We start from the raw sequence: 25,939 nt of genomic DNA, 5'->3' as shown, positions 1-25,939 counted from the left end.
GCGGGGCCCGGGCCGAGCAGACGCCTGCGCCGGGGCTGCAGCAGCGGGCGGGCCGCGGGCCTGTAAGTTGGGGCCGAGTTTGGGCGGAGCGTGGGCCGGGGCAAGGCTGCTGTCCGGCCGGGGCGGGGAAGGCCTCCGCCGGGCCTGCTGCGCGGGAAGCTGCGGCCCGACGCGGGCGCACCCGGGGGCCCTGCGGGGAAACGTGGGCGCGTGTCTGAGGGCCCACGGGGCGGGCTGGGGGTCTGCGGGGAAACGGGCGCGTGTCCGTGATGGCTCCGGGTCCACCGGGAGGGCCCGGCCTGCGTGGAAGGAGAGGGGCTCGGGGCCCGCGGGGAGGCCCCGGCTTCAGTGTGCTGCCCCCGCGGACCCGACCGGAGGCGGAGCGGACAGCAGCCCCGGGGAGCCGGGCGGGGAGGAGCGGCCCGTGTCCGCGCTGGGCCGCGTCGTCGGCCCCGGAGCATCCTCCCCGCGGGGCTGGCCCTGCTCTGGACGCTGTCAGGCCGGGAGGAGCGCGCTGCTCGGCGGCGGAGCCGGTCGTGTTTGCTCCCTCTCCGTAGCGCGTTGGGGACCCCCCCACCCCGGCCCAGAGAAGGTGGGTCCTTGCGGTCATGGATGTGGGGTTTCAAGTGCCGTTGCCTCGGTCGGTCCTGTCGGAGCTCCCCTGGGTCTGAGGAGCTAGCGTGGCACCCTGAGGCCGGACTTCCTGTGCGGGGTGCGGGGTGGGCCTCAAGGAGGGGCGCTCAGCTCGCTGGGGCCAAGCCGGGGGCCGGAGCTGGCTGGGCAGGGGAGCCCGGCGGCCCCCCTCGAAAGCGCCCCCGGGAGGCCCAGCGCTGCCCTCCCCGGCTCCTCCCGCCCGCACGTGGGTGACGCTGGGTGGCTTCGGGGGAGCGGAGAGCCTGTTTGAGGAGCGGGTTGAGCGCTCTCCGAGGTAGAAAACACCGGGAGGAGGGGTCCCCCCCCCCCCCACGAGAATCGTGGCCTGGAGGGCGCATCCTTCCTGGTTCCGAGTGTGTCTGTCCAGCTGTGGTCCAGGGGGATGCTGGTGATGCCGGACAGTGTTCTGTGGGTCCCGCACTTCCAGGGAAGTCATTTTTAGGGTACCCCTTCCTGGGGGGGGAGGGACGGGGGCCGGTACCAGAGACGCAGAGGCTGGCCTTGCTGTCAGAACTGGGAAATTACGTCCGTTCAAAATGTGGCTCTCCACGTGGAGGAGCGGGCTCTGGGGCAGGTGCTGTTTCGGGCCCTTACCTCCAATGAAGTTGGGTTCAGTCTCCCAAGCTCTTCATCCTGGAGCTGCTGGGTTCCCACACATTCGCCCTTGGACCCGCGCTGGCCCAGGACCAGGGTTCACCGGTCCCCAGGGCTCACCGGTCCCCAGGGCTCACCTGTCCCCCAGGGCTCACCGGTCCCCCAGGGCTCACCGGTCCCCCAGGGCTCACCGGTCCCCAGGGCTCACCTGTCCCCCAGGGCTCACCGGTCCCCCGGGCTCACCGGTCCCCCAGGGCTCACCGGTCTCCCGGGCTCAGCGGTCCCCTGGGCTCACCTGTCCCCTGGGCTCACCTGTGCGGGGAGAGTTTTGACTGCAGCATGGACACTGTAGGCAGTTCTGTTCTGCTTTGTGTGGATAAGCCCGCGTTCGCGGGGAGGAGACAGGATGTGTCTGAAATTGGCTGTAAGGTCCTGTGGGGGCAGGAAGGGGTCACGAAGGGATAGTGATGGTTGGACCGGCTTAGTAATAACTGTTGACATTGAATAAGGGGGTGAGGGGGCCCTGTGCTGTTCTCCCCACATGGTGTGAGTCTGAGCATTTTCACCCTAAAGTGCTTGAAAGCACCTCAGTGTTACGTAATCATAGCGACTATGGGTGGTAATTAAAGGGGGGAAGTCCACACCACGCAGAGTGAAAATTTGGCAATTCTTACTGCTCCTTCAAAAAAAATTTTTTTTTAATTTCGCTGGTTCGTGCAGCGGGAAAGCCGGAGAGCATTCCCTGGTGATTCCCTCTTCCTCCACGGAATGCGGTTTAGACGAGGTTTTGTTCGTGAGTCTGGTCTCTGACGTGCAGGCTCACACAGGCACGTTTTCGTCTCCTGCCCGGGGACGGGTTTGTAGCGGGTGACTCAGCGCCCCTCTGCCTAGGTCCTCGCTGTGGTGCTTCTCCAGCCTCAGCGACTGTCCCGGCAGGTGCCCGCCTTCGGCTCCGCACTGGGAGGGGCTGGGAGGCGGGCGAGACACCGCCTCACGGATGCTGTTTACCTCACAGGTTCTGGTGCCGGTTCTGGACGTCAGGCTCGCAGCCTTGGTGGTTTAACGGCCGAACGCACGCGAGGAGCACATGCCGTGGAGGGCCCAGCCGCCCCGCCCCGCCCCGCCGGCCAGGAGCCTGACCCATGCTGCAGCAGGGCGCGCCCAGGCTCCCACGTCCCGGGTAAGCCGCGTGTCCCCGCCGCCTTTTCACCCATTCCTGCGTGCGACCGTTCAGGGGTGAGGGCTCTTAGAGGACCCGCCCCCTCCCCCCCGCCCAAGGATGCTGTTATCTCCTCAAAGAACGTGTACTTTCTTCTTTTTTTTTTTTTTAATATATTTTATTGATTTCTTACAGAGAGGAAGGGAGAGGGGTAGAGAGTTAGAAACATCGATCAGCTGCCTCCTGCACACCCCCCACTGGGGATGTGCCCGCAACCAAGGTACGTGCCCTTGACCGGAATCGAACCTGGGACCCTTCAGTCCGCAGGCCGACGCTCTATCCACTGAGCCAAACCGGTTAGGGCTGTACTTTCTTTTTTAAAGATACATTTTACAATTCTGTACTTGACAGACATTTTGACAGACAAACAGACTTGATCCATGTGTGAAATTAGATGCTTCTCGGCATAAACTTGAACATCTCTCATCAGAGCCTAGGTCTGGGGTGCTCCTAACTTAGTCGGTGCTGCTGTGGCGGGCAGGGACCCGCGGGCTGCCATCGTTCTGATGGGAACCTGTTTTTCTAACGGGCTGGAGTAGTGCTGAGCTTTGGCTGTGGGTGGGGAGGAGAAGCCGGCAGAGGTGTGGGCTTCCTGTCTGTCAGTTTCTGTGGCCGCCCCACCGGCACCCTCCCTCTAGCCGGCGCCCAGTCCTCATCCAGTGCGTGTCGGCCCATTCATTTCACACCCACCGGTGGTGCTGTTGTTACCGCTGTTCTAGAAAGACTAGGGGACCTGGGAAGTCACAGTGACTGTCCCTGGAGTTCATAGCTGAGAGGACAGCGAGGCCTGCCCTTTCCCGAGCCCGGGCTGCTGCTGCCGCTCTGCTTGCATTTGGGCACCTTGCGTGGACCATTCTAGTCCCGTCACCGTCCCTGCCCCCTACCTTTATGCAGGTGACCTGTCCAGCAATGCCGTCACGGATGCAATTTCAAGTGTTACACGAGCCACGTTAAAAAGCAAGAAGCAGCCCGGCCGTCGGGGCTCAGTGGTTGAGCATTGACCTCTGAACCCGGAGTCATGGTTTGATTCTCGGTCAGGGCACAGGCCTGGGTTGCAGGCTCACTCCCCAGAGTGGGACGTGCAGGAGGCAGCCGATCCATGATTCTCTCTCATCACTGATGTTTATCTCTCTCTTCCTCTCCCTTCCTCTCTGACATCAATAAAAATATATTTAAAAAAAAGAAGAAGTTGAAATTAAGCTTCATGGTCTATTTTATTTAACCAAATATATGTCAAATATAATTTCAGCATATAGCGATCTAAAGACTGTAGGAGTGTTTTACATTCCCATACTGTGCCACACTCACTGCACAGTTTGAAGCGGCCTCCTTCCATGTGGTCGGTGGCCTCGTGTGGCCGTGGCTTCGATTTGGAGAGCATGGGTCTGGGCAGACAAGCACGCTCCTTGACTTGCCTCACTGACCCCTGGGTTACGTGGACGTGGGTGTAACCAGAGTGTCCAGCGAGAACTGGTGTTTCCCTAGTTCCGAGCACACGTTAGGACCCCCCCTCCCCCGCGTGCCTTTGGATGGAACGTGCCCAAAGCCCACACACTCTGAGGGGGAGGGCACGCCCGAGGTGCCCGGCCTCCTGGTGCCGCCCTGTCTGTCCAGCGCTCTGTGGAGGCACCTTGTCTCTCTGACAGGAGCAGCGTGGACCCTCTGTGTGTGCGTGGTTCCGTGGATCTCCGTGGTTTACGCTTCCTCCGTAGGGCTGGCGGCCGCTCAGAGGAGCTCTCCTGGTGGTGGGGTCCACAGTGACAAAGGGGCTCTTCAGTCGCACTCTGTTCTGGGCACCTGGTTACCGGGGCCCGGTGTTCTTCTCGCCCCGCAGTGACGCCATGCCCATCGTCGAGAAGCTGAAGGAAGCCCTGAAACCCGGCCGCAAAGACCCGGCCGACGATGGCGAGCTGGGGAGGCTGCTGGCCGCCTCTGCCAAGAAGGTCCTGCTGCAGAAGATCGAGTTCGAGCCGGCCAGCCGGGGCTTCTCCTGCCAGCTGCAGTTCCTGCGGAGCAAATACGTGCTGCTGAACCCCAGGCCGGAGGGCGCCGCTCGCCCCCGTGGGGATGAGCCACCTGCCAGGAGACAGGGTACAGACGCCTGGCGGCGGGCGGGCAGAGGGCCTCACTGGGTGGTGCACGCATTTGTGTCACCAAGTGGGTGGGCGAAGCGTTGACTGATGAGTAGGAACCAGAGCAGGTTGGTCAGAGCTGTGAGTTTCTGGGGGGTCCCTGGATCTCGGTTGCAGAAGTAGTGACCGGGGCTGGGCAGAAAGAGATCGTGTCCTTACAAATCTGGGCTTGGAAAGAAGCAAGAGTAATGGGTGGGCTGCAGGGGGCCGGGCCCCGCTCCTCCGGCTCCTCATTCCCTGCATCTTGTCCTCTGGCCGGTGGGAGGCCTTGAATTCTAGGCCTGTGCCCTCGGGCAGATCCTGGGGCGGCAGGCTTGCTCCTGGGCTGTCTGGAGCTTCCAGTAAATGGGATACCAGTTACCCTTCGCTGCCATGTTCGGTCAAGTGCCTGCTAAGCGCATGGCAACAATTCCTTTCTGTGCCTAGAAGTGCGTCATCCTCTCTCCCTGTCCGTCCCAGGCTGCGAGCGCGTGTACGAGAGCAGAGGCGACGGAGTCCCCGCCCCGCAGAAGGTGCTCTTCCCCATGGAGCGGCTGTCTCTGAAGTGGGAGCGCGTCTACCGCGTGGGCGCCGGGCTCCACAACCTGGGCAACACGTGCTTCCTGAACTCCACCGTGCAGTGCCTGACCTACACGCCGCCGCTGGCCAACTACCTGCTCTCCCGGGAGCACGCGCGCAGCTGTGAGTGCCCGCGTGGGGGTGGGGGTGGGGGTGGGCTCCGAGGCCCGGAACTGGCTGGGCTAATTAGACCCGCGTGCTGGTGGCGCCACCGTGCAGCCTGGATCACACTAGGGGTGACATTCATGACACCTAGTAACCAATAAAACCCAACTTCAGGGGTGCCCATCGTGGGACAGGCCCTGAAAATGCACCACTCAGGAGGAGTAACGGTCTCCAAACTTCTCTGAGTATACTTCCTACAAGGAAAAGGGTTTTTCAAAGATGTGTCCAATGACAGGGTGGGCAAAGGAGGTTCATAGTTGCTCGTATGGAAAATAGTGCAATCTACACATATAAAAGGCTAAGCGACCCCCGACTGGCCACTAGCTATGATGTGCACTGACCACCAGGGGTCAGACACTCAACGCAGGAGGGGAAACCACAGGCATGGAAACATGGAACAGACTGATGAATCTCCGAGGGGATGGGGGAGGGGGGGAGAAATTAGCTAAAGATCTTAGATGCATGCTAGAGGCCTGGTGCATGCATCTGTGCACCAGTAGAGTCTCTCGGCCTGGCCTGTGGGGATTGGGCCCAAACTGGCTCTCCGACATCCCCTGAGGGGTCCCAGATTGCGAGGCGCAGGCCAGCCCAAGGGACCCCACCAGTGCACGAATCCGTGCACCGGGCCTCTAGTGATTAATAATAACACAAGAATAAACTATGTCTCATGCACTCCCGACTGTACCCTCCTTTGCCCCTCCCCCCCCCCCGGAAGTGTATTCAGTTATTTCACACCTGTCACTATACCAGTGTTTTACCAGCTCTTAAAACTACATCAGAATCTTGTGACGAAAAACACCTGCTGAGATGATTCACGGTGAGCTTGATGAAACTTGTAAGAATGAGATTGTCCCAGAGCCTCACAAACTGTCCTAGAGAGCAGAGAGAGGACGCTCACAGCTCCTTCTGGGAGGCGGTTCAGCTTGGATCGCAGAGTTAAACACGCACAGCATGAGGGAGAAAGGGAGTCTCCTCTTCACGCGAGGAGGCGGCAGGCTGCACAGAGCACAGCGAACGCCTCGAGCCCTGTGCGCACCTGGGCGCAGGTGTCCGGGCCCCTCAGCCTCTGGTCCCGCTGTGGAGCGCGGTGCGGGGCTGCCCGCCGCTCTGCGGCCTGGTTCTTTCTGTGACCTCGGGAGTGTTGCTGGCTTCTTAGAGCTCCCACTCCTCACCTGCTGAGTCGGACTCCGTGCCATATACCAGCATTATGTATACGTGTGTCTTCATTTTAAATAAGGGGAACTTTAAAAACCTTGGGTTTACGTGTGGGAAAATGAAACGGTCCCCATGTCACAGAATACACACACAGGGCTGAACACTTAGTGTCCGAGGTAAAGCGTAATGCTGCCATGACACGTGTGGGCGCTGCCTCTGTGGCCGTGCGGTGGGAGATTGCTTCACCGAGACTCCGGGCCGCCGTTCCGGGAAACTGACAAATCGGCTGCATTGAAATGAAGAGCTTGTTCATGAAAAACACTGAGGATGAAAAGACCAGCGGGAGACGAAGCCTGGACACACAGGGTTGGTACCAGGAATAAATGGAGAATTGTAAAGTAACGGGAAATGAAGGAATGGACACGAAGGATGGACAGGCACCTGACAGAAGAGGACGCTCATGGCCAAGAGTGGGAGAGAAGCTCAGCCTGGCTCACCACCCGCTGAGCGGGGACAGGGACCTGCCAGCAGAACCAGAGCAGGGCACACTCCCCCCTCTGGAGGACCAAGTGCAGGAGGCTGACGTCACGGCAGGGCACACTCCCCCCTCTGGAGGACCAAGTGCAGGAGGCTGACGTCACGGCAGGGCACACTCCCCCCTCTGGAGGACCAAGTGCAGGAGGCTGACGTCACGGCAGGGCACACTCCCCCCTCTGGAGGACCAAGTGCAGGAGGCTGACGTCACGGCAGGGCACAGTCCGCCCTGTGGAGGACGAAGGTGCGGGTGAAGATTGCTGAGGTCTTCATACACCTGGTCTGAACGGGCGGAACCCCAGCAGACCCTCAGATAACAGCCTCTCGTTATAACGAAGCCGTAGGCACTTCCGTCTCCCGTACGTCAGTGGGCCTTGGTTTTGCTCTACGTCACGTTGCTCAAAGTGTCAGAACCTATTGGCCACGTTGAGGACTTGCCGTATTTTGGAAAACAGCCTTTCAGATAACCTATTACCCATAGTTCTACAGAAAAGCCGATTCGTGTAAACCAGGAAGCCTGTATGTGTCTACGCAAGATACAGTCCGCAGCTCAAGGGCCTGTCCACGGAAGGACACGTGGGTCAGGGCAGGCGTGCGGACCACAGCTCCGGGAGGGGTGAGGGAAACCTCCAGGAGGCTGCGCACAGCACGGGTTCCTGTTTGTAAAGTTGAAAAGCAATTTTGTACTTAAGTACACGTGTGTGCTAAGACTTTGTTTTAAAAAACAAGTGATTTTTAAAAATTGGTAAGCAATTGAAAATTAGTAAAGAGGGCAGAACCAGACGCAGGGAGAAGGGGGTGGGAAGACAATCGCCACGTAGAAGTTTCGGGTTGCACGACGTACTTCCGCTCTCCGTGGGGGGCCTGCCTCTCTGAAATGTCCTAGACCCGTGGTCGGCAAACTGCGGCCCGCAAGCCACATGCGGCTCTTTGGCCCCTTGAGTGTGGCTCTTCCACAAAATACCACGGCCTGGGCGAGTCTATTTTGAAGAAGTGGCGTTAGAAGAAGTTCAAGTTTAAAAAATGTGGCTCTCCAAAGAAATTTCAATCGTTGTACTGTTGATATTTGGCTCGGTTGACTAAGGAGTTTGCCGACCACGGCCCTAGACCTGAGCTTCGAGCTTTCTCAGAGCGAAGCGCAGGAAGACCCCGCACCGGGCCTGGCTGGCCTCCCCCTCGGACAGGCCGTGTGTGGGTTCTCAAGGACACAGAAGTGTGCCCTGAACACCAAGGGCCTGCTGGCGTGGAGCCGCGTGGTTCCTGCCACAAGCCTGGGCCACAGCCGCACGGGTCCTAGCGAGACAGAAACCGTGCCCGGTGTCCCGGAGGATGCAGCCTGTCCTTAGCACAGTGAGAGGAGCCTGGATCGGTTGCCCGAACCCACAGTCTTTTGTTCGGGACAGCGCTCCAGCTGACTCAGCCACCCGGCTGGGGCCGTAGTGGCATTGCTGTGTGTGCAGCAGACAGCTGCGTGCTGCTTCAGTGCTGACGCCGAGGCGGCCTGGCTGCTGGTGTCGGTGCTGACGGAGAGTGAGGGATGGAGTGGGATCTGCCTGGAGAGGTCTCACTGTGCAGGACACGCTTGCCCTTGGAGACGAGGTCGCACACCAGGATGCGGGCCCGGGCCATTCGGCAGCGTCACCGTGGCAGCAGGAAAGGGAGGGTACAGCCCCAGCAGGGGCTTTGTAGCGGGCTGTGCTCCGCCCCTCAGGGCCATTCTCCCGTGTGCGAGGGCTGAGCGCAGGCTGCGGGAGTTGGACAGCAGCTGTGGTGACACGCACCGTGTGTGCGGTCGATACAAGGGAAGCTTGCCCGCAGCTGCCGTGCCGTTGACGGGCGCGCAGTTCATTCACACACCGAGGCGGTCGGGGTGGCGATGGCCTGGCTCGGGCTGTGGTCTGTGGTCTGTGATGAAGGAGCGGGAGGGGCTTGGGAGCATGGGGAGGGGTGCAGGGTTCCGAGTGCCTCACTCTGGACACCTCACGTGAGCTGGGTGCTGGGACAGTCTTTGCTTCTCTGCTTCTCAGTATCTCAGAGCTTTCGATAAAGGCAAGTCATGCCCGTCGGGCCGCGTGCCTGGGGCGGAACGGTAGTATCGGTGATGGACTCGGCCTGGCGGGGCGGCTGCTGCCAGCACTCGGGCACGTGTCTGCCACCTGGTGGTTTGGCACCATGTACCAGGCTGGGTGGCCCACAGACAGGACTTGTTGACCACATGGGGCCTCACAGAAGTTTCCCGAGCCCTGACACGGGAGCGGGCATCTCCTGGGAGCAGCGGGCAGGCGGGGGCAGGAGCCCTGAGTGTTCTGGCTTTGGCCCTGTGATGCAGCTGGAGTCAGAGAAACATGGCCCCACACTCCGCCTTGAGCACCAGGCTTGATCTCTAAGTAAATGTGCTCAAGAAACAGTCACGGGTGAGAGGAGCACGGCTGCGGGGGGTCGTGGCCCCTGAGGCAAGTGGGGAGTCTGGCCACGGCCCCTTCATGTATGTGTGTGGGGGGGAGCCTCACCTCAGGCCTCGCCCGCAGGTCCGCAGGGCAGCTTCTGCATGCTGTGCGTCATGCAGAACCACCTCGTGCAGGCCTTCGCCAACAGCGGCAACGCCATCAAGCCCGTGTCCTTCATCCGGGACCTGAGAAGTAAGTGGGTCCCGGCCTCCCGCCGGCTGGCTCTGCAGCGGCTGCTGGGAGTGGAGGGGGATGGGGCGCCCCAAGACTTCAGGGCCAATGACGGTGTGGAGGGCTGGCGGTGCACACTGAAGGGCTGTGGTTGGGGTCTGTGGAGACGGTGTCATAGTGGGGGCAGGTGAGCGTGAGTGAGCGGGCGATGGAGATGGGGGGAGGCCAAGTCCGATGGCCTCCCACCGGGCCGGACAGGTAGCTGGTGTTGGGAGCCAGGTGGGTTGAAGCATAACGATTCACCCGTGCTGCGTCGGCTTGGGAACACGGGATCAAGGTGGGTTTACGGCCGGTGTGGGCACCCCGAGTCTCCGCTCCTGTCTAGTGGGAGGGTTTGAGCCCTCTGGTCTCACCTGGAAAGTTGGGCCATGAGGGGGTGTCACGTGCGTGTGCTTGCTTCCTCGCTGCCCTTGCACAGGTCTGCCGTGGACCGGTCGCGGGAGGCGGGCACGCGTGTGGGGCGTTGAGGAGGCAGGGTCCCCCTCCCGTCTGACGATGCTCCTCTCCGCAGAGATTGCCCGGCATTTCCGCTTCGGGAACCAGGAGGACGCACATGAGTTCCTGCGGTACACCATCGACGCCATGCAGAAGGCCTGCCTGAACGGCTACGCCAAGTACGTGCTGCCCTCCCCCCCTTTCCTCACGGGGGGCGGCCAGGCCTCACTCGCACCCCATTCCCTCTGTGCCGTGGCATCCGGTCCAGACCTGCTGACCTCAGTCGGGCTGCACGTGCTCCCTGGGAAAGGCCCCCGTGCTTGTCCCGCCAGCGCCCGGGTGGTGCTCAGCTCGGGAGGGTGTGAGTGCCGAGTGGAGAGCCCAGGACGCAGCCTCCCGCCGGCTCCCCTCCGCCCCCGGCTGAGGCCTGGGGGATGCGGGGGCTGCTGTGCGGGTGGGTGCAGCACCTCAGTGCGCTGGGCCCCGGCCCTGCCCAGACGGGGAGCTCTCAGGACCATGACTGACCCTGACCCTGTGCCAGGCGGATGCGCCAGACCCTGGAGGCGGGAGAGTTGGGGAGGCTGGGCTGGGGGTAGGACGGAGGAGTTTGGGTTTGGGCTGAGGTGGGGAGGGTCCAGGGTTAGGGTCTGGGAACGGGCTTCACCTGAGCTCTCCTGCAGGGGCACTTGCAGCTCAGCCTCTGTGTCGGACACGAGTCTTTTCCCGCGTCCTTCCTGAGCTCAGTTAACTCTCTTTATTCGAGTTGGCAAGTTTCTTACGCGGGTGGCTTTCACCCCCCAGATGCTCTCACTCAGCTGGGAGCGCAGGTTGCGCCTCCCCCTCTGCTTGTGTCTGGGGCTTGCTTTCATCGAGGGCAGGGTTGCCTCTGGTTTCCTGTTTTCTGCTTGAACCGCATTGGCTGGGACGGAAGCTGTTTTCATCTGTCCCCTGAATCAGGCGACTCCCAATGCTTTCACCCGGCGCCCCCTCCTGCCGGCCCGGGGAAGTGCACTCGGTGCTGGAGGCCCAGGGCTGGGTGGCTGGGGTATTTTCAGGTTTTTCAGGCCGAGTTCTTCCTTTGCTTCTCTTGCCCTTCACCGCCCGGTTACCCGGGGAGCCCGCCTGCCTTTGCCTTCTGGCTGAGAATCACCGTCTTCTGGGGCGGTCTCCCCAGCTGTGCCCTGGTACCCCGAGCCTGAGAGCTGCATACTTGTGGGTTTCTGTGACTCGGGCCAACTCTGGTTCCCTGTCGTCCCCTCACTTGTGTTTCTGGACCACTCGAGACCTGCACCGAGGCGGGGCGGCATCGTTCCGGTAGCTGGCATCGCTTCCGTTTCCTGCTTACGGGTGATCTGGCGTTGGAGAGGGTCCCGTGGTTCCCTTTGCTCCGTCCCAGCCCCTTTGGGTGGCCCTGGCAGCTGCCGTCGCATGGAGGGGAGGGAGCCAGTGAAGTTGGCTCTCCTGGCTGCCTTCTGACGGGGGTGGCGCTGGGAGGTGGTGCTGCTCACATTCCATTTCCTGGCTTTGCAGATAAGAATTTGGTGACTGTTGGTCCCGTGTGTCCTGGAGTTATTTTCCTCACTGAGCTCCGGGGTCTGGGTGGCCCTGCTGTCAGCAGTCACATAGATGGGCCAGCAGGCTGAGACGGGGCCTTCAGCACGCTCTGCGGGTGGCGGAGGCCGTGCAAGCATGTTATTGTGTGTGTGTGTGGGTCTGTGCGCGTGCGCGCGCTTGTGTGTAGAGTCCTCCAGGCTGCTACATGTGGTGAGGAGCCCTGGCGGGGAGTCGTGTCTGGGGAGATGGGGGCAGGTGCTGGTGGAGGGGACGCTGTCCTGGGAGGGAGTGGGCCATGGTGTGTGTTCCCTGTGGAGTTTTCATCTTTTTTAGACTAAGGGCCCATTAGACTTGTGTCCTGGCGGTCTCGGTGGCTCTGAGGGATGAGTCAGGCAGGTGCAGGGGCTGCGAGTGAAAACCCGGAGCAGAGGCTGGATATGGTGTTGCTCCGAGAATCTTCTTACATGAACGCTCAGGCATTGTGCTCTGCATCCTGTAGTTAGTGAACGGGCTGGGGGACTTGAATGCAGGCTTGCCCGACCTGAGCCCCTACCTGGGACCCTGCTGTCCTGCGGAGAGGACCTCTCGGTGGCCTCTGTCCCAGATCGGAGGCTGCTACATGCCCAGCCAGTGGAGGGTGAGGTGACCGTGCAGGACGGAGTGGGACCTGGCAGGGGAGTGGGAGCGAGGCCGCCCACGGGAGCGGGCCATGTGGACCCGAGCACTGCCGGGGTCCTGTCGAGACTCCCGCTGGGTATGCCAGACTCCGGGTGGTGGGGAATGTCCGGGGTGTGCAGTGGGCGGGGCACTGGGTGGGGTACCAGCGCTGCTTTGCTGTGTCCTGGCATCCGCTTGACGGCTGTGGCTCTTTCACAGGTTGGACCGTCAAACGCAGGCCACCACTTTGGTCCACCAGATTTTTGGAGGCTACCTCAGGTCGCGTGGTAAGCGGAAGCTCCTCTCTCCCCCTTCCTGTCAGGACTGGGGTGAACTGGGCGGTGCTGAGAGCTAGCGCCAGGCTGGGCTTTCCTAGGCAGGCCCCCGAGGCCCCAGTCTGGGCCGTGCTGTGCCTGATGGGCACCCTGTTCCCGGGAGGAAGTGTGAGCAAACGGGCAAGCACGTGTGCAGTGAGGGCAGCAGTTCTTCCCGTGATGCCCTAGCTCCTCGGGGCAGCGTTGGGCCTGATGTACGTCGTCTTATGGACGCTGGGGGCCAGTGAGCTCTCTCCGGATGCCGGGGTCTCGAGGGGCTGGTTTGCCGAGGGGACCTCGTGGCTCTGGGGCTCGGACTCCTGGTGGGGGGATGCCTGCACCCACCGCCGCCCCTCTGCTCTGTTGCAGTGAAGTGCTCCGTGTGCAAGAGCGTCTCGGACACCTATGACCCCTACCTGGACGTGGCGCTGGAGATCCGGGTACACCCCCCCCCGCCCCCGGTCTGTTTGCCATAGGACCCCGAAGGCAAAGGGCAAAAAGCCCCACACCACACAAACCCCCACGCCCACACCCACAGATGAGGCAGACACTTAGCGTCCTCCTCCTCACAGTAGGAACCGGAATGTTCACACATTTCTTTCCAGCCTTTTTCCTATGCACCTTTCTCTCTCTCTCGTTTCAAAAAGCAAAGATCACGTGCAGGTGTGTGGAACCCGGGACCAGTCCCTGGTCAGCTCCATCAGGGGCAGGAAGGGGGCAGCCTGGCTCCCCTGTCCCTTCGCTACGGCTTTGAGTCCCAGGTGGCAGCCGGTGGCCAGTTTCTGTGCCAGCGAAGTGTGGGTTTGCTGCTCGGCCTGGAAGGGCCTGGCGCTGGCGCTGTGGAGGGAGCCTTCTCCGCGCTCACGCTCCGTTCCGCCCTCAGCAGGCGGCGAACATCGTGCGCGCGCTCGAGCTCTTTGTGAAGCCGGACGCCCTGAGCGGGGAGAATGCCTACATGTGCGCCAGGTGAGTTCCGGTCACCTGACCTGACACTGCTGCGCCCCTCCCGCAGTGAGGACCATCAGCATGTCCTCCAACCGGAAACTGCAGGCCGCAGACACAGTGCCCGCGGTCTCTGACCCACGTTCGCACGGCGCTCCCTGTGCCCTCCAGGGCCTCCCTGTCCCACGTCCCAGGGGCGTGCACGCCCCCATCTGCTGCAGGGCCCCGCTGCCACCCGCCCTTAGGTGACCCCATTCCGCGACTGCCATTTCTTGCATTTTCTTGGCATTTTTCCACCTCGGCAGATGCAGCTCTGACCCGTCCTTCGGGGGTTGTGCAGGCTTAGTGTGGGGGTGTGTCGTTAACTGTCTAGTTAGGTCGTTTAAAAGCTGTAAAGAACAGTGTCCTTAATCCTGCTTTTGGGTTGACCGTTCTGTGCCCAAACACCGCCTTTAGCGCCCCTACGCCTGCCCCGTGCTCGGGAGCTGCCTGTCCCTGCGCCTGCCCCCTCCCCCTCGTTTCGTGTCTGGCTTTGTGCAGGGAATCCCTGCCTGCCCCGCTGTCACCAGCCGGTCGGCGCTGGTTGTTCTTGGCTGCGTCAGCCCACAGTCCCTTCTGCGTCTCAGCCTCGAGCTGGGAGGTGCTTCGCGTTGCCTGGTCTGCTTCCTGCCGTGGCTGCCCTTCCCCCCAGTGGTGTCGGCGGGTTGGTAGGGAGGCGGGAGCCACACGTCTCGTTCAGGAAGAGCCGTTGTTACCGCGCAGTGACTGTTCCTGACTCGTGTGAGGACAGGCCCTGGCGCACGAGCTGACCCCACCCCCCCTCAGGTGCAAGAAGAAGGTGCCCGCCAGCAAGCGCTTCACCATCCACAGGGCGTCCAACGTCCTGACGCTTTCCCTCAAGCGCTTCGCCAACTTCAGCGGGGGCAAGATCACCAAGGTGAGTGCCCCCGCGGGCTCGGGCTCCCCCCCAGAGCCAGTGAGTGCAGATCCCTGGAGGACGGGCCTGGCAATCTGCACTTTTTACAAAACCTCTCAACGGTTGTTACACACGCTGAGTCCTGTCCGAGAACCACCGTCTTCCCAGACTTTCCCATCCTCGCCCGGGCTGGGCTGCTCCTGATGTGCAAGGGCAAGGTCACGTCCTGAAGAGTGCGTGTGATGGACATGGACACGGGCTGTGAGGCTCTGGTCCTCCGTGTCCTGTTCGTATCTAGACCGGGTGCGCTCACAGGCTGTGGCTTGTGGATGTGGAGTAAAGCGTACTTTTTGCACAGTTGTGTTCTGTCAGACGTTGTCGTGTTGCATAGAAGTTAGAGGTGTGTTCCTGTCAGAGCCTCATGATACGGTTTGGAGCAAGGCCCTTGCCGAGCCTCAGCCTCCTGCCGGCTGGCTCCGATCAGCCTTTCCCCGATTGGAGCTCTGCAGAACGGCAGTGCCGTGCCCTGGAAGTGCTCTGTGCTCCACGGCTTCAGAAATGCCAGTTCTTCTTAATTGCAGGCCTTCTCAGAGCCTTTAGTAAGCTATGTAGCATTGTGACTCTCCCAGAGGGGAATTGGTTATGAAGGGTTTTCTAGACTTCATTGTCTGGGGAGTCATTGGCCGCACTAGTAGCTAGGAACTTCCACCGCGCCCGGCCCGGGCCGTCAGGGGAAGCAGTGGGTGGAGAGGGAGGTCCTGTGGACTTGCCTGCGGAACTCGTAGACCTCCTTTCCAGCGGGACGCAGTTTGAGAAACACTGGTCGTTTGATCCGGGGCCCGCATCTGGCCAGGTTGCACTGGGCTCGCGAGCCTAGGGCGCAGGTTGGCTTTTGAACTTTGAGTTCCTCAGTGGAAGGCAGGGGATGTGCAGGGAAGCACCACAGCGTGCTGATCTCAGGGAGCCAGACGCAGAGCCTTGAACTGCCTTCTGGGCTTTCCCACAGGACGTGGGCTACCCCGAGTTCCTGAACATCCGCCCGTACATGTCGCAGAGCAGCGGCGAGCCCGTCGTGTACGGGCTGTACGCCGTCCTGGTCCACTCGGGCTACAGCTGCCACGCCGGCCACTACTACTGCTACGTGAAGGTCGGTGGCCCCGCTCACGGCGGGTGGCGGAGGGTGTACCCCCGGCCAGTTGGCAGGTGGGTCTGTCCAGGCACAGGCAGCCTCTGCAGCATGCGTGTCAGGAGTGGCCGTGCTCTGCAGCGGTGCTCAGGCCCCGTGTGGCCTCGGCGCGTGGGGGCAGCGGCTCTGAGACTGTCCGCAGGGTCAGCAGTGCGCGTGCACTGGGGCGGGGCTCTGGAGGGGCTGCCCCCGGGGCTCTGGCCTAGAACCCGGGACACGACTCGGGGGAGGCCCAGTGTGGTGGAGACGCCTCGCTGATCGGAGCTGCCCACATGCCCTCGGGAGCAAGAGCCTGGGACCGCGGGCCAGGAAGGCAGGGGCCTCAGCACAGCGTGGGGCTGCGTTCACAGTGCGGCAGGCAGCGGACATTTTAACGTGGAATCGCTGCCAGTTAATGCGGGGGGCGGTGAACAGCGGGCTCTTCGCTCCCTGTTTAAAAGTGAGGCTCACGGGAAGTCTGCTGTTGGTTTTGTCTTCCCTCACCCTGGCGGCTCCAGGCGAGCAGCGGGCAGTGGTACCAGATGAACGATTCCCTGGTCCATTCCAGCAACATCCAGGTGGTTCTGAACCAGCAGGCCTACGTGCTCTTCTACCTGCGGTAATGCCCGCCCCCGCCCCGCCCCCTTCCGCCCATCGTGGGGGTGGCTGTGTCCACCGGGAGGGACATTCAGACCGCGACCTCTTGCTGTTGTAAAAGCCAGAGCCTCTGGGAAGGCCCAAGCAGTCCCTCTGCCCCCCTCGAGGTGACGTGAATGTGACGCGGAAGTGACCGCTTCTCTTAGTGCCCCATCGGAGACACTGGCTAGCCAGCACGCCTTCCTCCGTGGGCAGTGACCTTGGTGGGCCGTGAAGTACTTGTCAGAGGGGGAGGCTCCGTGGTCAGAGGGGGTCAGAGGTCAGGGTGGGGCTGCAGCAGGGCACCTTGGGAAGGTGCCTTTTGTGGGGGCTGGTTGTCACCGACCTGGGTGGGAGAACGTGGAGCCTGGAGGCATTTTTGCGACCTCGTATGTGAGGGGCTTGAGGCGTCGGTCTGGCCTGATAAATGGAGCCTCTGACCTTGGAGCTCTAACTAATTCGCTCTGCGTACGGAGCACACGTCCCAGGCACCTAACCGCTCCCCGTGGGCTCGGCAAAGCGGGCTTTCGGAGACGGACCAGGAGGTCGGTGTCTCTGGGGCTCTGCTTCTCCTTTATTTCAGGGAGCGGTCACCATGACTTGCATTCACGCTGGCCCCTTCTCACACTGAGGCTCTAAGGATCGCAGCGCCAGTAGGATAGTCCCTGACCGGTTTTCTTCTCGGACAGAATTCCAAGCTCCAAGAAGAGTCCCGAGGGCGCCATCTCCAGGGCAGGCTCCGCCCTCCCCGGCCGCCCCGGTGGGGTTCTCGACCACGGCAGGAAGAGCGTCAGCAATGGGGCCCTCTCGTCCCTGCTGCCTGGAAAGGTACCTCCTCAAGGGGGTGGGAGTCTGCACAGCGGCCACACGCGGTGCCTCCTGGGCGTGGAGGGAGCCCCGCTCTGCAGGCCGCGCTGTGCCGGTGGCCGGAGAGGCAGACGTCTGTCCTGCTTTGGTCCGTGTTCTCTCTGAAGTCGGTCGTCAGCTGACAGGGTGAGCGGGGGAGGGTCAGCGATGACCCAGCAGTTCAGGACTAGGTCGCGCTGTGTCCCCGCTCGGGACCAGCTGCCACAAGCACAGGGACAGGCTCGCTGAGCAGCCTCTTGGCCTGAAGCATCGGGAGCGCTTAATGCCGAGGGCGCGAGGGGAACAGTGCTGATTTCCTGACTCAGTCGTGTTCGCTGGGTGTGGAAGCCTTTATTCTCGGGAGCGCACACAGAGGTACTTGGGGGGGGGAGGGGAAAGGGGTCGTGTCCAAAATGTACGCAAATGGTTAGAAAGAGAAATGGGGGGGAGTGCATGCGCACTAATGTGGCAAAACGTTAACAACTAAGAAACGCCTTTGAAGTTACTTTTGTGTGTGTTTGAAGTGTTCTGGGGGAAGCTGGGCGCAGTGTTACTAACAGCAGTGAGGCAGGCACAGGAGTCGCTCAGGGGGTGCAGAGCCACCCTGGGGCCGTGCAGAGGACGCCGGCGTTGAAGCGACGGGAGGCGGACGCAGGGTCACTGAGCAAACGTTTGAAACCGAAACCCTCGCTGGTGAGAGGGAACGGTGGACGCCGTGGGTCCGACTGCGGCGCCATCACGGACACGTTCACAGCCCGCCGTTCCATTTCCAAACAGTCACATGGGCCAACACGGAGACAGATCAGCCGTTTGTTCGTTTAACAAGTAGATTTTAAGCAGACTCCACCAGCCCGGAAGTGGTTGGGCGGCTGCGCTGGTAAATGCTCGGACTCAGGCCTGGGTGGGAGGCGGGGCATCAAACGCGGAGCCGTGGCTTGGCGTCCTGATGGAGTGGGTCTGCGGGGGGTGAGGACTGCCGGTGGCCGTCACTCCGGGACCCCTGGAGACCGTGCAGCTGCGTGGCCTCCAGGGCAGGAGAGGGCTGCTCGCCCCACATCGCAGACCTTACTGAGAGCCTGAGATAGGGATCGGTCGGGAAGCCAGCTGGTCTCCCTCTGTGGCCCAAACCCGCAGACGCAAAGCCCCAAGGAGAGCACGCCATGTGTTCATCAGCGGCTCTGCGGCGGGATGGGGCCGTGGTAATTCCTTTATACTTGGTGTGTTTCTCAAACCGTGGTGGGAACGACTGCTTTCACGGCGAAGGTGACTATAGATCCACGCCCGCGGGGGAGAGAGTTTAAAGAAGTAACAGCGTGTTGACTGCGTGCCGAGGCCGTGGCCGTGCCCTCACCTGCCGGATCGCTGCCAGGTCTGACCGCCCCGCCCGCTGTCTTTCAGAGAGCGGACCCAGTGGCCGTGAGGAAGCTGCAGGCCCCCGAGGAGACGGGTGTGCCCGTGTCCAGGAACGGCTTCCTGTCGGGCCCGAAGACTCAGAATGGACACACTCCTCCAAAGCTGCCCTTGGGGTCCCCTTCCCCCCGACTCTCCAAAGCACCCACCCCCCTGCCGACCATCCTGGCTGAGCCTGGAAAGAAAGTCAAGAAGTCAGCCCCCCTGCAGCACCTCTCCCCGCCCCCCAAGACTTCTCCGGGGTCCCACGGTGCCAGCGGCAGGTGTGACAGCCACAGGCCAGGCTCCTGGGATGGCAGGGCCGCTGGCCTCTCTACCTCACCCAAGCTCGTGCCTGCAGCGACTGCCAACGGGCACGGGCCTGCGGGCATTGCCCCGGACAGGGCAGCCTCCAGCAGTTCCAGCCCCGAGCACCCCGGGAGCAGCGACCCCGCCCAGGGCCCCCCAGCCCCCAGGACCGGGGCCGCCCGCCTCTGTGACTCTCAGGAAAGGACCCCCACGGCCGGCTCGCCCAGGGCGCTGCTGAACGGTGAAGCCTCCACGGCGGTGAAGCCGCGGTCCCCCGCCCTGAGCAACATGGCCACCGAGCCCGCAAACGCCATGTCTCCTCCGCCCGCCAAGAAGCTGGCCCTTTCTGCCAAGAAGGTGGGTGTTGGGGTGTCGTGGTTGGGAGTGTCGGGCGGCTTTGGTTGGGGGAGCGAGACCCTGGGCCTCCTGGGCACTGCAGATCAGAGGGGCTGTCCCCGAGTCGGGGTTCAGGGAACCCTGATTTCCCACCGTCACTCCATGTGCTGACGGAGACTTGGGGCGGTGCAGGTCTCCCTCTCCAAGGGGAGGAACCAGGATCCAGAGGGAGGACGGGGTGCTGGCTCACGGTGCTCCGAGCACGGGGTGGCCGCAGGACCCGGGTGCTGGCACCTCTGGGTGCAACGCAGAGCTCCGTGGTGGAGTGGGCCTGCTTGGGTTTTTGTTGAAATTTCCTTCCTTTTCCTTTTTGTTTCTAACCAAAAACACTTCTGATTCTTCTTCTATCACCCCCCACCCCTCGCTGTCCCCATCCTGCTTTCTGAACTCTTTCATTTGTTTTTTGTGTTTGTTCATTTGTTTTTTTACATTTATCTTTCCTCTCACTCACCACAACTTTTTTAGACCACCAAGTTTTTATTTATGTCAATAACTGCAGGCCAGCCCCCTGCGGAGGGCCCCCGGCACTGACCGAGCGCCGCCCCTCCCGCCACTCTCCGACCTCACCCACCCCAGGAAAGCCACTCACCCCGCCGCCGCCTGCGCCCGGCCTGTCGGTGCGGCCAGGTAAGCGCGGGCCCGGGCCGGGGGCCGCTGCTTTCCCCGCGCTCCCGCGAGAGCTGCGGGGCCGCCGCGGGAGGCCAGCGTGCGGCTGGACAGGCCTCTGTTCGCACAGGGCAGGTCCTGAAGGTGTGAGGTATTTCCTGGGCGCTTTTCTCTGTTTGGCGTTAGTTCCGGGAGACGCAGAGCGGAGAGGGTAGTGCAGTCTGTGGGCCTCGGAGCTTGTTCTGTGTAGATGGTGGCAATGACTGGTCCCCGGAGGCCGGCGTTCTGGTCAGCCATTGTCGGGGGGGGGGGCTCTCATGCGGAGAGTTAACCTTTCCGGGTCCATAGCGAGCGGGACGCAGATCAGAGCCGAACCCGACCTGCTCTAGACCCGTCCCTCGTCCCCGCTCGTTCTGCTGGGAGACCCCCTGGTGAAATCGGATTCCCTGGTTTCCCTGAACCCCAGATCCCAGAGGACAGTCCGAGGTGAAGATGCGCAGGCCTGTCCGGCCCTTCTCGTGCCTGGACACCCCGAGACTCCGGAGGGTGGGGATTGATTGCCCAGTGCAGCTTTTACACGTGTGAATCAAAAATGAAAAACATTGCAGTTTGCAGACACACATTGTACTGCTTGGTGATGAGAAACTAAGAGAGAGACAATGACTTTTGTTAACCTTGACCTTAAGTAGGCCTGAATTTCATCGCTAGTCTGTCTTTTTAACTTACACCTACTTTTTTAAGCCGAGGTTCCTGGGGGTGGTCCCCAGCTGAGGGTGGGCCTGGGTCTCAGAACAGCCGTCCTCACTGCCCGCCTGTCCTCACAGGGCTGTGTCGCCTATTCCCGGATCATCTGGCCTCCCAAAGCCCCCCCACGCCGCCACCCTGCCCAGCAGCCTCCCGAACTCCGCCTCTGCTCCCCTGCCTCAGGTCAACGGGGGCTTTCGGGCCCCCCCACACCCGCCAGAGGCCAGCGAGCCCCTCGGTCTTTGTAAGAAGAAGAAACGGAAGCACCTGGGAGAGGCCCTGAGGCAGGGCTCAGAGACGGGGGAGGCAGCGGCCCCTCCTGGGAAGAGGAGGAGGAGGAAGAGGAAGCGCCCCGAGGACACGGACATCGCCCCCCTGCAGCAGGGGCAGGCGCAGGGGCAGCGCTGGAGCCCTGAGCGCAGGCAGGAGGGCAGCGTGGAGCGACCAGCTTCCAGCCCGGAGCCAGAGGGAGGGCAGCAGCCAGTGAACGGCCGGGGCCTGGTGAACGGCTGGCCGGTGGGATGCAGGACCGACAGCCCCCACGTGAGCAAGAAGAGGAGGAAGGGAGGGGATGGCCTTGGCGGAGAAGGAGAAGCCTGCCTCCGCCAGGACCCACCTTGGCACAGGTGAGAGCCAGGAGCCAGACACCCTGCCTTCCCACCAACAACCCCCCCACTCCCGGTGGGTGTGGCCTGCAGGTCCAGCCTGCTGACCCAGGCGAGTGGGTGGCGGCAGCATGCCGGGCCGGCACTGCACAGGTGGTCACCTGACCCAGCCCGGCTGCCCTGCACTCGCATCACCGCCTGCAGGACTCGGCGGGGTGGAGCTCCAGCGCCCCCTGCTTGGCTGTGGCGTGGGCAGCATCGTGACTGGTCCCCGGGCCAGGCTCAGGGTGGGGCTTGTCGGGTGACTGTGGGTCAGACGCGCCAGTGGAAGGGGGAGGAAGCTGACTGCTGACGCTGACCCCAGGAGCCGCTCCCCCTCGGACCCCGAGCCAGAGGCCACGGCAGCATCTCCAAGGAAAAAGAAGAAGAAAAAGAGAAAGCCGGAGTCCCGGCGGGAAGGAGAAGGGAAGGAGCACCGCGAAGGCCCTGCCGTGCCCGGGAGCGGCCCCGCGCCTGCCGTCAGCGGCCAGGGTCCTGGGGACCTCGCAGGTGCGCCGGGCGGGGCAGGTCCTGCGGGGGAGGGCTGCTTCGTGCCAACCCCCTTCCGGCGGGAAGACGCCTGGAGCCCTGCTCAGTCCAGGGTGGCCGCTCCCGCGGTGCGGGCTGCCACCGCACACTGTGTGTCTGCTTGCAGGGCCGGAGCCGGCTCCTGGGCGCTCCTGGACCAGGGAGCGCGGCGCCAGCGTGGTCTGGGAGCTGCTGGAATGCGCGGCGGATAAAGCCTACGGGAGGAAAGGTGCTGCTCGAGCCTGGGCTTCTGTCGTTTTGGGGGTGGATCCTGGTGCCCCGAGAGCGCAGGCGTCACTTGGCTGTAAAGATGGGGAGAGTGTCTAAACGGTCCCATCTGACCCCATCGCGCAGAGGTCAAGAACTGGTCCTCACGGGACGGGGGTTATCTGTGGAAGGATCCAGAACAGCTTCTGCCTGGGTCCAGGGGCAGGAGAGCGGGAGAGCACAGAGCGTGCACCCCGGGGGACAGGCCAGGCCAGGAGGGAGGGGGCGGCGGCACTGGCCCAGCACCCAAGGGTGACTTCTTATTCACAAGCTTATTTCTGTAAGTCAGACCTGGAGAAAGAACACGAGATGTTTGTTTCTCAGATGAGGCCGAGGGTTTAAAACAACTACGCTGGGTGGGGGCGGGGGCAGTTCTGGGCAAGGGTCAGCTGTGTGAGGACAGGAGCTCTGCCTGAGGGCGTGGCATGCGGTGCAGAGTACAGGCAACGTGTCAGGGAATTGCACCCTCCAATCTGTAGAACCATATCACCCGGCAAAGTTAGCTTTTTTTTTTTTTTTAAATTACATGTTATTGATTTTTTACAGAGAGGAAGGGAGAGGAATAGCGAGCTAGAAACATCGATGAGAGAGAAACATCCATCAGCTGCCTCCTGCACACCCCCTACTGGGGTTGTGCCCGCAACCAAGGTACATGCCCTTGACTGGAATCGAACCTGGGACCCTTGAGCCCGCAGGCCGACGCTCTATCCACTGAGCCAAACCAGTTAAGGCAAAGTTAGCTTTCTTAAAAAGGAGACTAAGAGAGAAATGAGGGTGGTGGGAATCCGAGGTGCCCACACGCGCGTGTCTTGCAGTTCTGACGTGGGGTGGCGAGGTGTCGGCCGTTAGCCGGGATGCCATGCACGACAGCAGGTTGGCCCGCGCCTCCACGGTGATCGACGACTGGGATGAAGAGTTTGATCGTGGGAAGGTACGGCGCAGCCGCGGTCCGGGAGGGCCTGGTTCTCGGGCAGTTGGACGTGGTTGCGGCCCAGACTGGAGCCAGGTGCCGGGTTCAGGTGCTGCTTGGCCGCCGTAAATGTGGCCACGGGCAGGGCATTGGTCCCCGGTCGCTCCGGTCCCTTCATCAGTGAAGTGGGGCTTGGTTATGTTGCGCGTGGAGAGTGGTGTCGCACGTCGTGGCCGCTGGGACCCGGGACAGCCCTTCTGGCAGGTGTGACACCTGTGATTCTCGAAACAGGAAAAGAAAATTAAAAAGTTCAAGAGAGAAAGGAAAAGAAACTTCAATGCCTTCCAGAAACTTCAGAACAGACGGAACTTTTGGTCTGTGACTCACCCAGCCAAGGCCGCCAGCCTCAGCTACCGCCGCTGAGCCGCTGCTGCCGAGATAGGTCAGTGTGGGCTGTGGGTTGGTGTGTGAGTGCGAATGAGTGTGTGCGTGAATGTGAGTGTATATGTGAGTGCGGGTGTGTGTGTGTGTGTGGTGGAGTGAGTGTGTGTGGTGGAGTGAGTGAGAGTGCACGGGGCGAGGGTGTGGGGTGCAGGGTGAGGCGCACGCACACGGCTCACTTGCAGAGGAGGCCTTGCTCCATCCCAGGCCCGGGTGGTCCCTGTGGGCCGCGCTGGAGGTGGGAGGGGACTCCAGGGCCCTTTCTCCGTCAGGATGACTGTTGTTTGCCCCACAGACACTCGGAGACGGGCACCACCTCCTGGGAGTGGTCCGCGTGGGCTCCTGGCCGGGTCACCCCCGGGCCTGCACCGCCAGCCTGCGCGGAGGATGGCGCCGAGGCTCCCGCTTCCGGGGACAGGGCCTCTGGTGACAAAGCACACCGTGCGGGTGGAGCAGGCAGCTGCCCGGCGGGGACTGGGCGGCGCGGCTGGGCCGGCGTGGACGGAGCGGGGCTGGTGGCCGCGCGCTCGTGTGCTTGCGCGCCTGGGTGACGTGGCGGCTGGTTGCTGTTCTCGGCGGGCCGTCCACCACCTGCTCCCGGTGGCTGCGCGGCCCCCGCCTGCGCTCTGCCTGCCTTACCGTCCACCTCAGGAAGCGGAGCGAGGCGGCCCGGCCTCCGTCCTCGCAGGGGACTGGACGCTCTCGGGAGCGGGCGGCTGGGGCTTGGACTGCTGAGCCGGCCCCTGCCCGTCGGCTGCTGCTTGCTCTGAGCGCCTTCCCGACCTCCCTCAGCCGCAGGCCGCGGCCTCGGTCCAGGTGGCGCCGTGGGGTCGGTCCTCTTCCTGTTCCGGCTTCACACGCACCTCTGACCGGGCCTGGGCGCCAGCAGCGGTGTCCTCGCTCCTGCGGATCCCGGCTCCCCTGCTCCGCGTGGGAGTGCTTTTCACTTTAGCCGACCGTAACCGCAGATCGCTTTACCTCGCTCCAGCCGGGCCCGCACACGTGTAAAGTAAATCATGGGAAATCCTCGGTCGGGTGACGTTTTCCAGAACAGTCACAGGTGACCCCGGGTAGAAGGGTACGAGTCCATCTGACAGTCGCGGCTCCGTTCTCTGGGACCTGCTGCACGGGGAGCCGGACCGAGGGCTGCGTGGACCCGTCCTCACAGCCGCCGCCTTGGCCTGCGCTCACCCCGCGCCCCTCCGGACCGCCTTGCCCTTGCCCTGGGGGCTGTGGGGAGGTGTGTGCACTTTTCCAGGGGGTCGTCTGGGTGTTCCTTCCTGTGTTCGTTTTCTCTGAAAAGCTGGGAGGAGATGCCAGCGGCCGCTGGGCCGAGCCTCTGCCTTTTCGCAAGGGCCTGGCCTCGGCCTGTCAGCCTCACCTGTTCAGAGACCTGCACTTCGTCGCTTGTTGCCTCCGAAGGGGAGGTGTGCCTCTGGGCAGGGCTGTCTTCGTGCGGGGCGTGGCGCGGGGCGTGGCCGTGGGAGGGCTTCCCCATTTCCTGCGCGCCTGGCGGGGTGAGGGCGCTGTTGTCTGACAGACTCATCCCCTTTCTTTCCCGCCCGTCCCTCGGCATCGGCCCGCCCTCTTCCCAGCCTCCTCCATGGGTCATTGTAGAACCTCCTGAGGAGCTATGTCTGTCACCTGTCACCCGTCACCGTGGGCAGCGCTGAGCATTTGTCTCTGTTGGAGGCGAGCCCTCCCTCCCACGACATCCCAGCACCACGCACCAAACTGGGCCGGGCCGGGCGGGCCCAGGAAGTGAGTCCAACTCTCGATGACGTGTGCATATGTGTATGTGTATAAATAACGAGCTTTTATAACAGCGGGCCTCCGCTCACTTAGAACCTGGGTCTAATTTAACGTTGTGTTTAGAGTGGAGGCGTGGGGGCCCGGGGTCTGTGGGAGGGGCCGCCTCTCCATCCCCCGGCTCCGCCATTGCTGCCTCTGCGTGGAGGTCTGCGCCCCGTTCTCTGCACTTCCCTCCAGGGGCTGTGGACCCCCATGTTGCCAAGATCTTGGTGCAATAAAGTAACGAGATTTTGTGAGTCTTGCCTATGTCTTGTTTCTTTTCCTTTGATTTTTAAAAAAATTTATTGATTTTTTTACAGAGAAGAAGGGAGAGGGATAGAGAGTTAGAAACATCAGTGAGAGAGAAACATCGATCAGCTGCCTCCTGCACACCTCCCACTGGGGATGTGCCCGCAACCAAGGTACATGCCCTTGACCGGAATCGAACTGAGACCCTTCAGTCCGCAGGCCGACGCTCTATCCACTGAGCCAAACCTGTTAGGGCTTCCTTTGATTTTTAATAAAGTATTTTTTAGCCCTTGACTCGATGGATAGAGCATTGGCCTGCAGACTGAAGGGTCCCAGGTTCGATTCTGGTCAAGGGCACATGCCCAGTGTGGGTTGTGCAGGAGGCAGCCAATCAATGATTCTCATCATTAATGTTTCTATCTCTCCTTCTCCCTTCCTCTCTGAAGTCAATAAAAATGTATTTTAAAAAGAGGTGATAATTAAAAATACATATATTTTTAGCCTGGCCGGT

General features: G+C 62.0%; 1 protein-coding gene across 1 annotated transcript; it reads left to right on the top strand.

Moving 5' to 3' along the window:
- Positions 1-25,436, top strand: USP36 (ubiquitin specific peptidase 36). The gene is made up of 21 exons (XM_054708911.1): positions 1-62; positions 2,264-2,428; positions 4,302-4,558; positions 5,059-5,280; positions 9,540-9,650; positions 10,201-10,303; positions 12,555-12,622; positions 13,019-13,089; positions 13,533-13,615; positions 14,417-14,528; positions 15,514-15,654; positions 16,191-16,291; positions 16,998-17,136; positions 18,553-19,209; positions 19,748-19,875; positions 20,679-21,224; positions 21,568-21,752; positions 21,898-21,999; positions 22,853-22,968; positions 23,239-23,389; positions 23,684-25,436. The coding sequence occupies exons 2-20, from the start codon at positions 2,391-2,393 to the stop codon at positions 23,368-23,370; spliced, it is 3,312 nt and encodes a 1,103-aa protein (XP_054564886.1). The 5' UTR covers positions 1-62; positions 2,264-2,390; the 3' UTR covers positions 23,371-23,389; positions 23,684-25,436.
- The last annotated feature ends 503 nt before the right edge of the window (positions 25,437-25,939 follow it).

The sequence above is a fragment of the Eptesicus fuscus genome, chromosome 20 (assembly GCF_027574615.1).
Source record: "Eptesicus fuscus isolate TK198812 chromosome 20, DD_ASM_mEF_20220401, whole genome shotgun sequence".
Taxonomy (NCBI): Eukaryota; Metazoa; Chordata; class Mammalia; order Chiroptera; family Vespertilionidae; genus Eptesicus; species Eptesicus fuscus.
The sequence above is the reverse complement of the archived record's forward strand: the minus strand, read 5'-3'. Positions and strand labels throughout refer to the sequence as shown.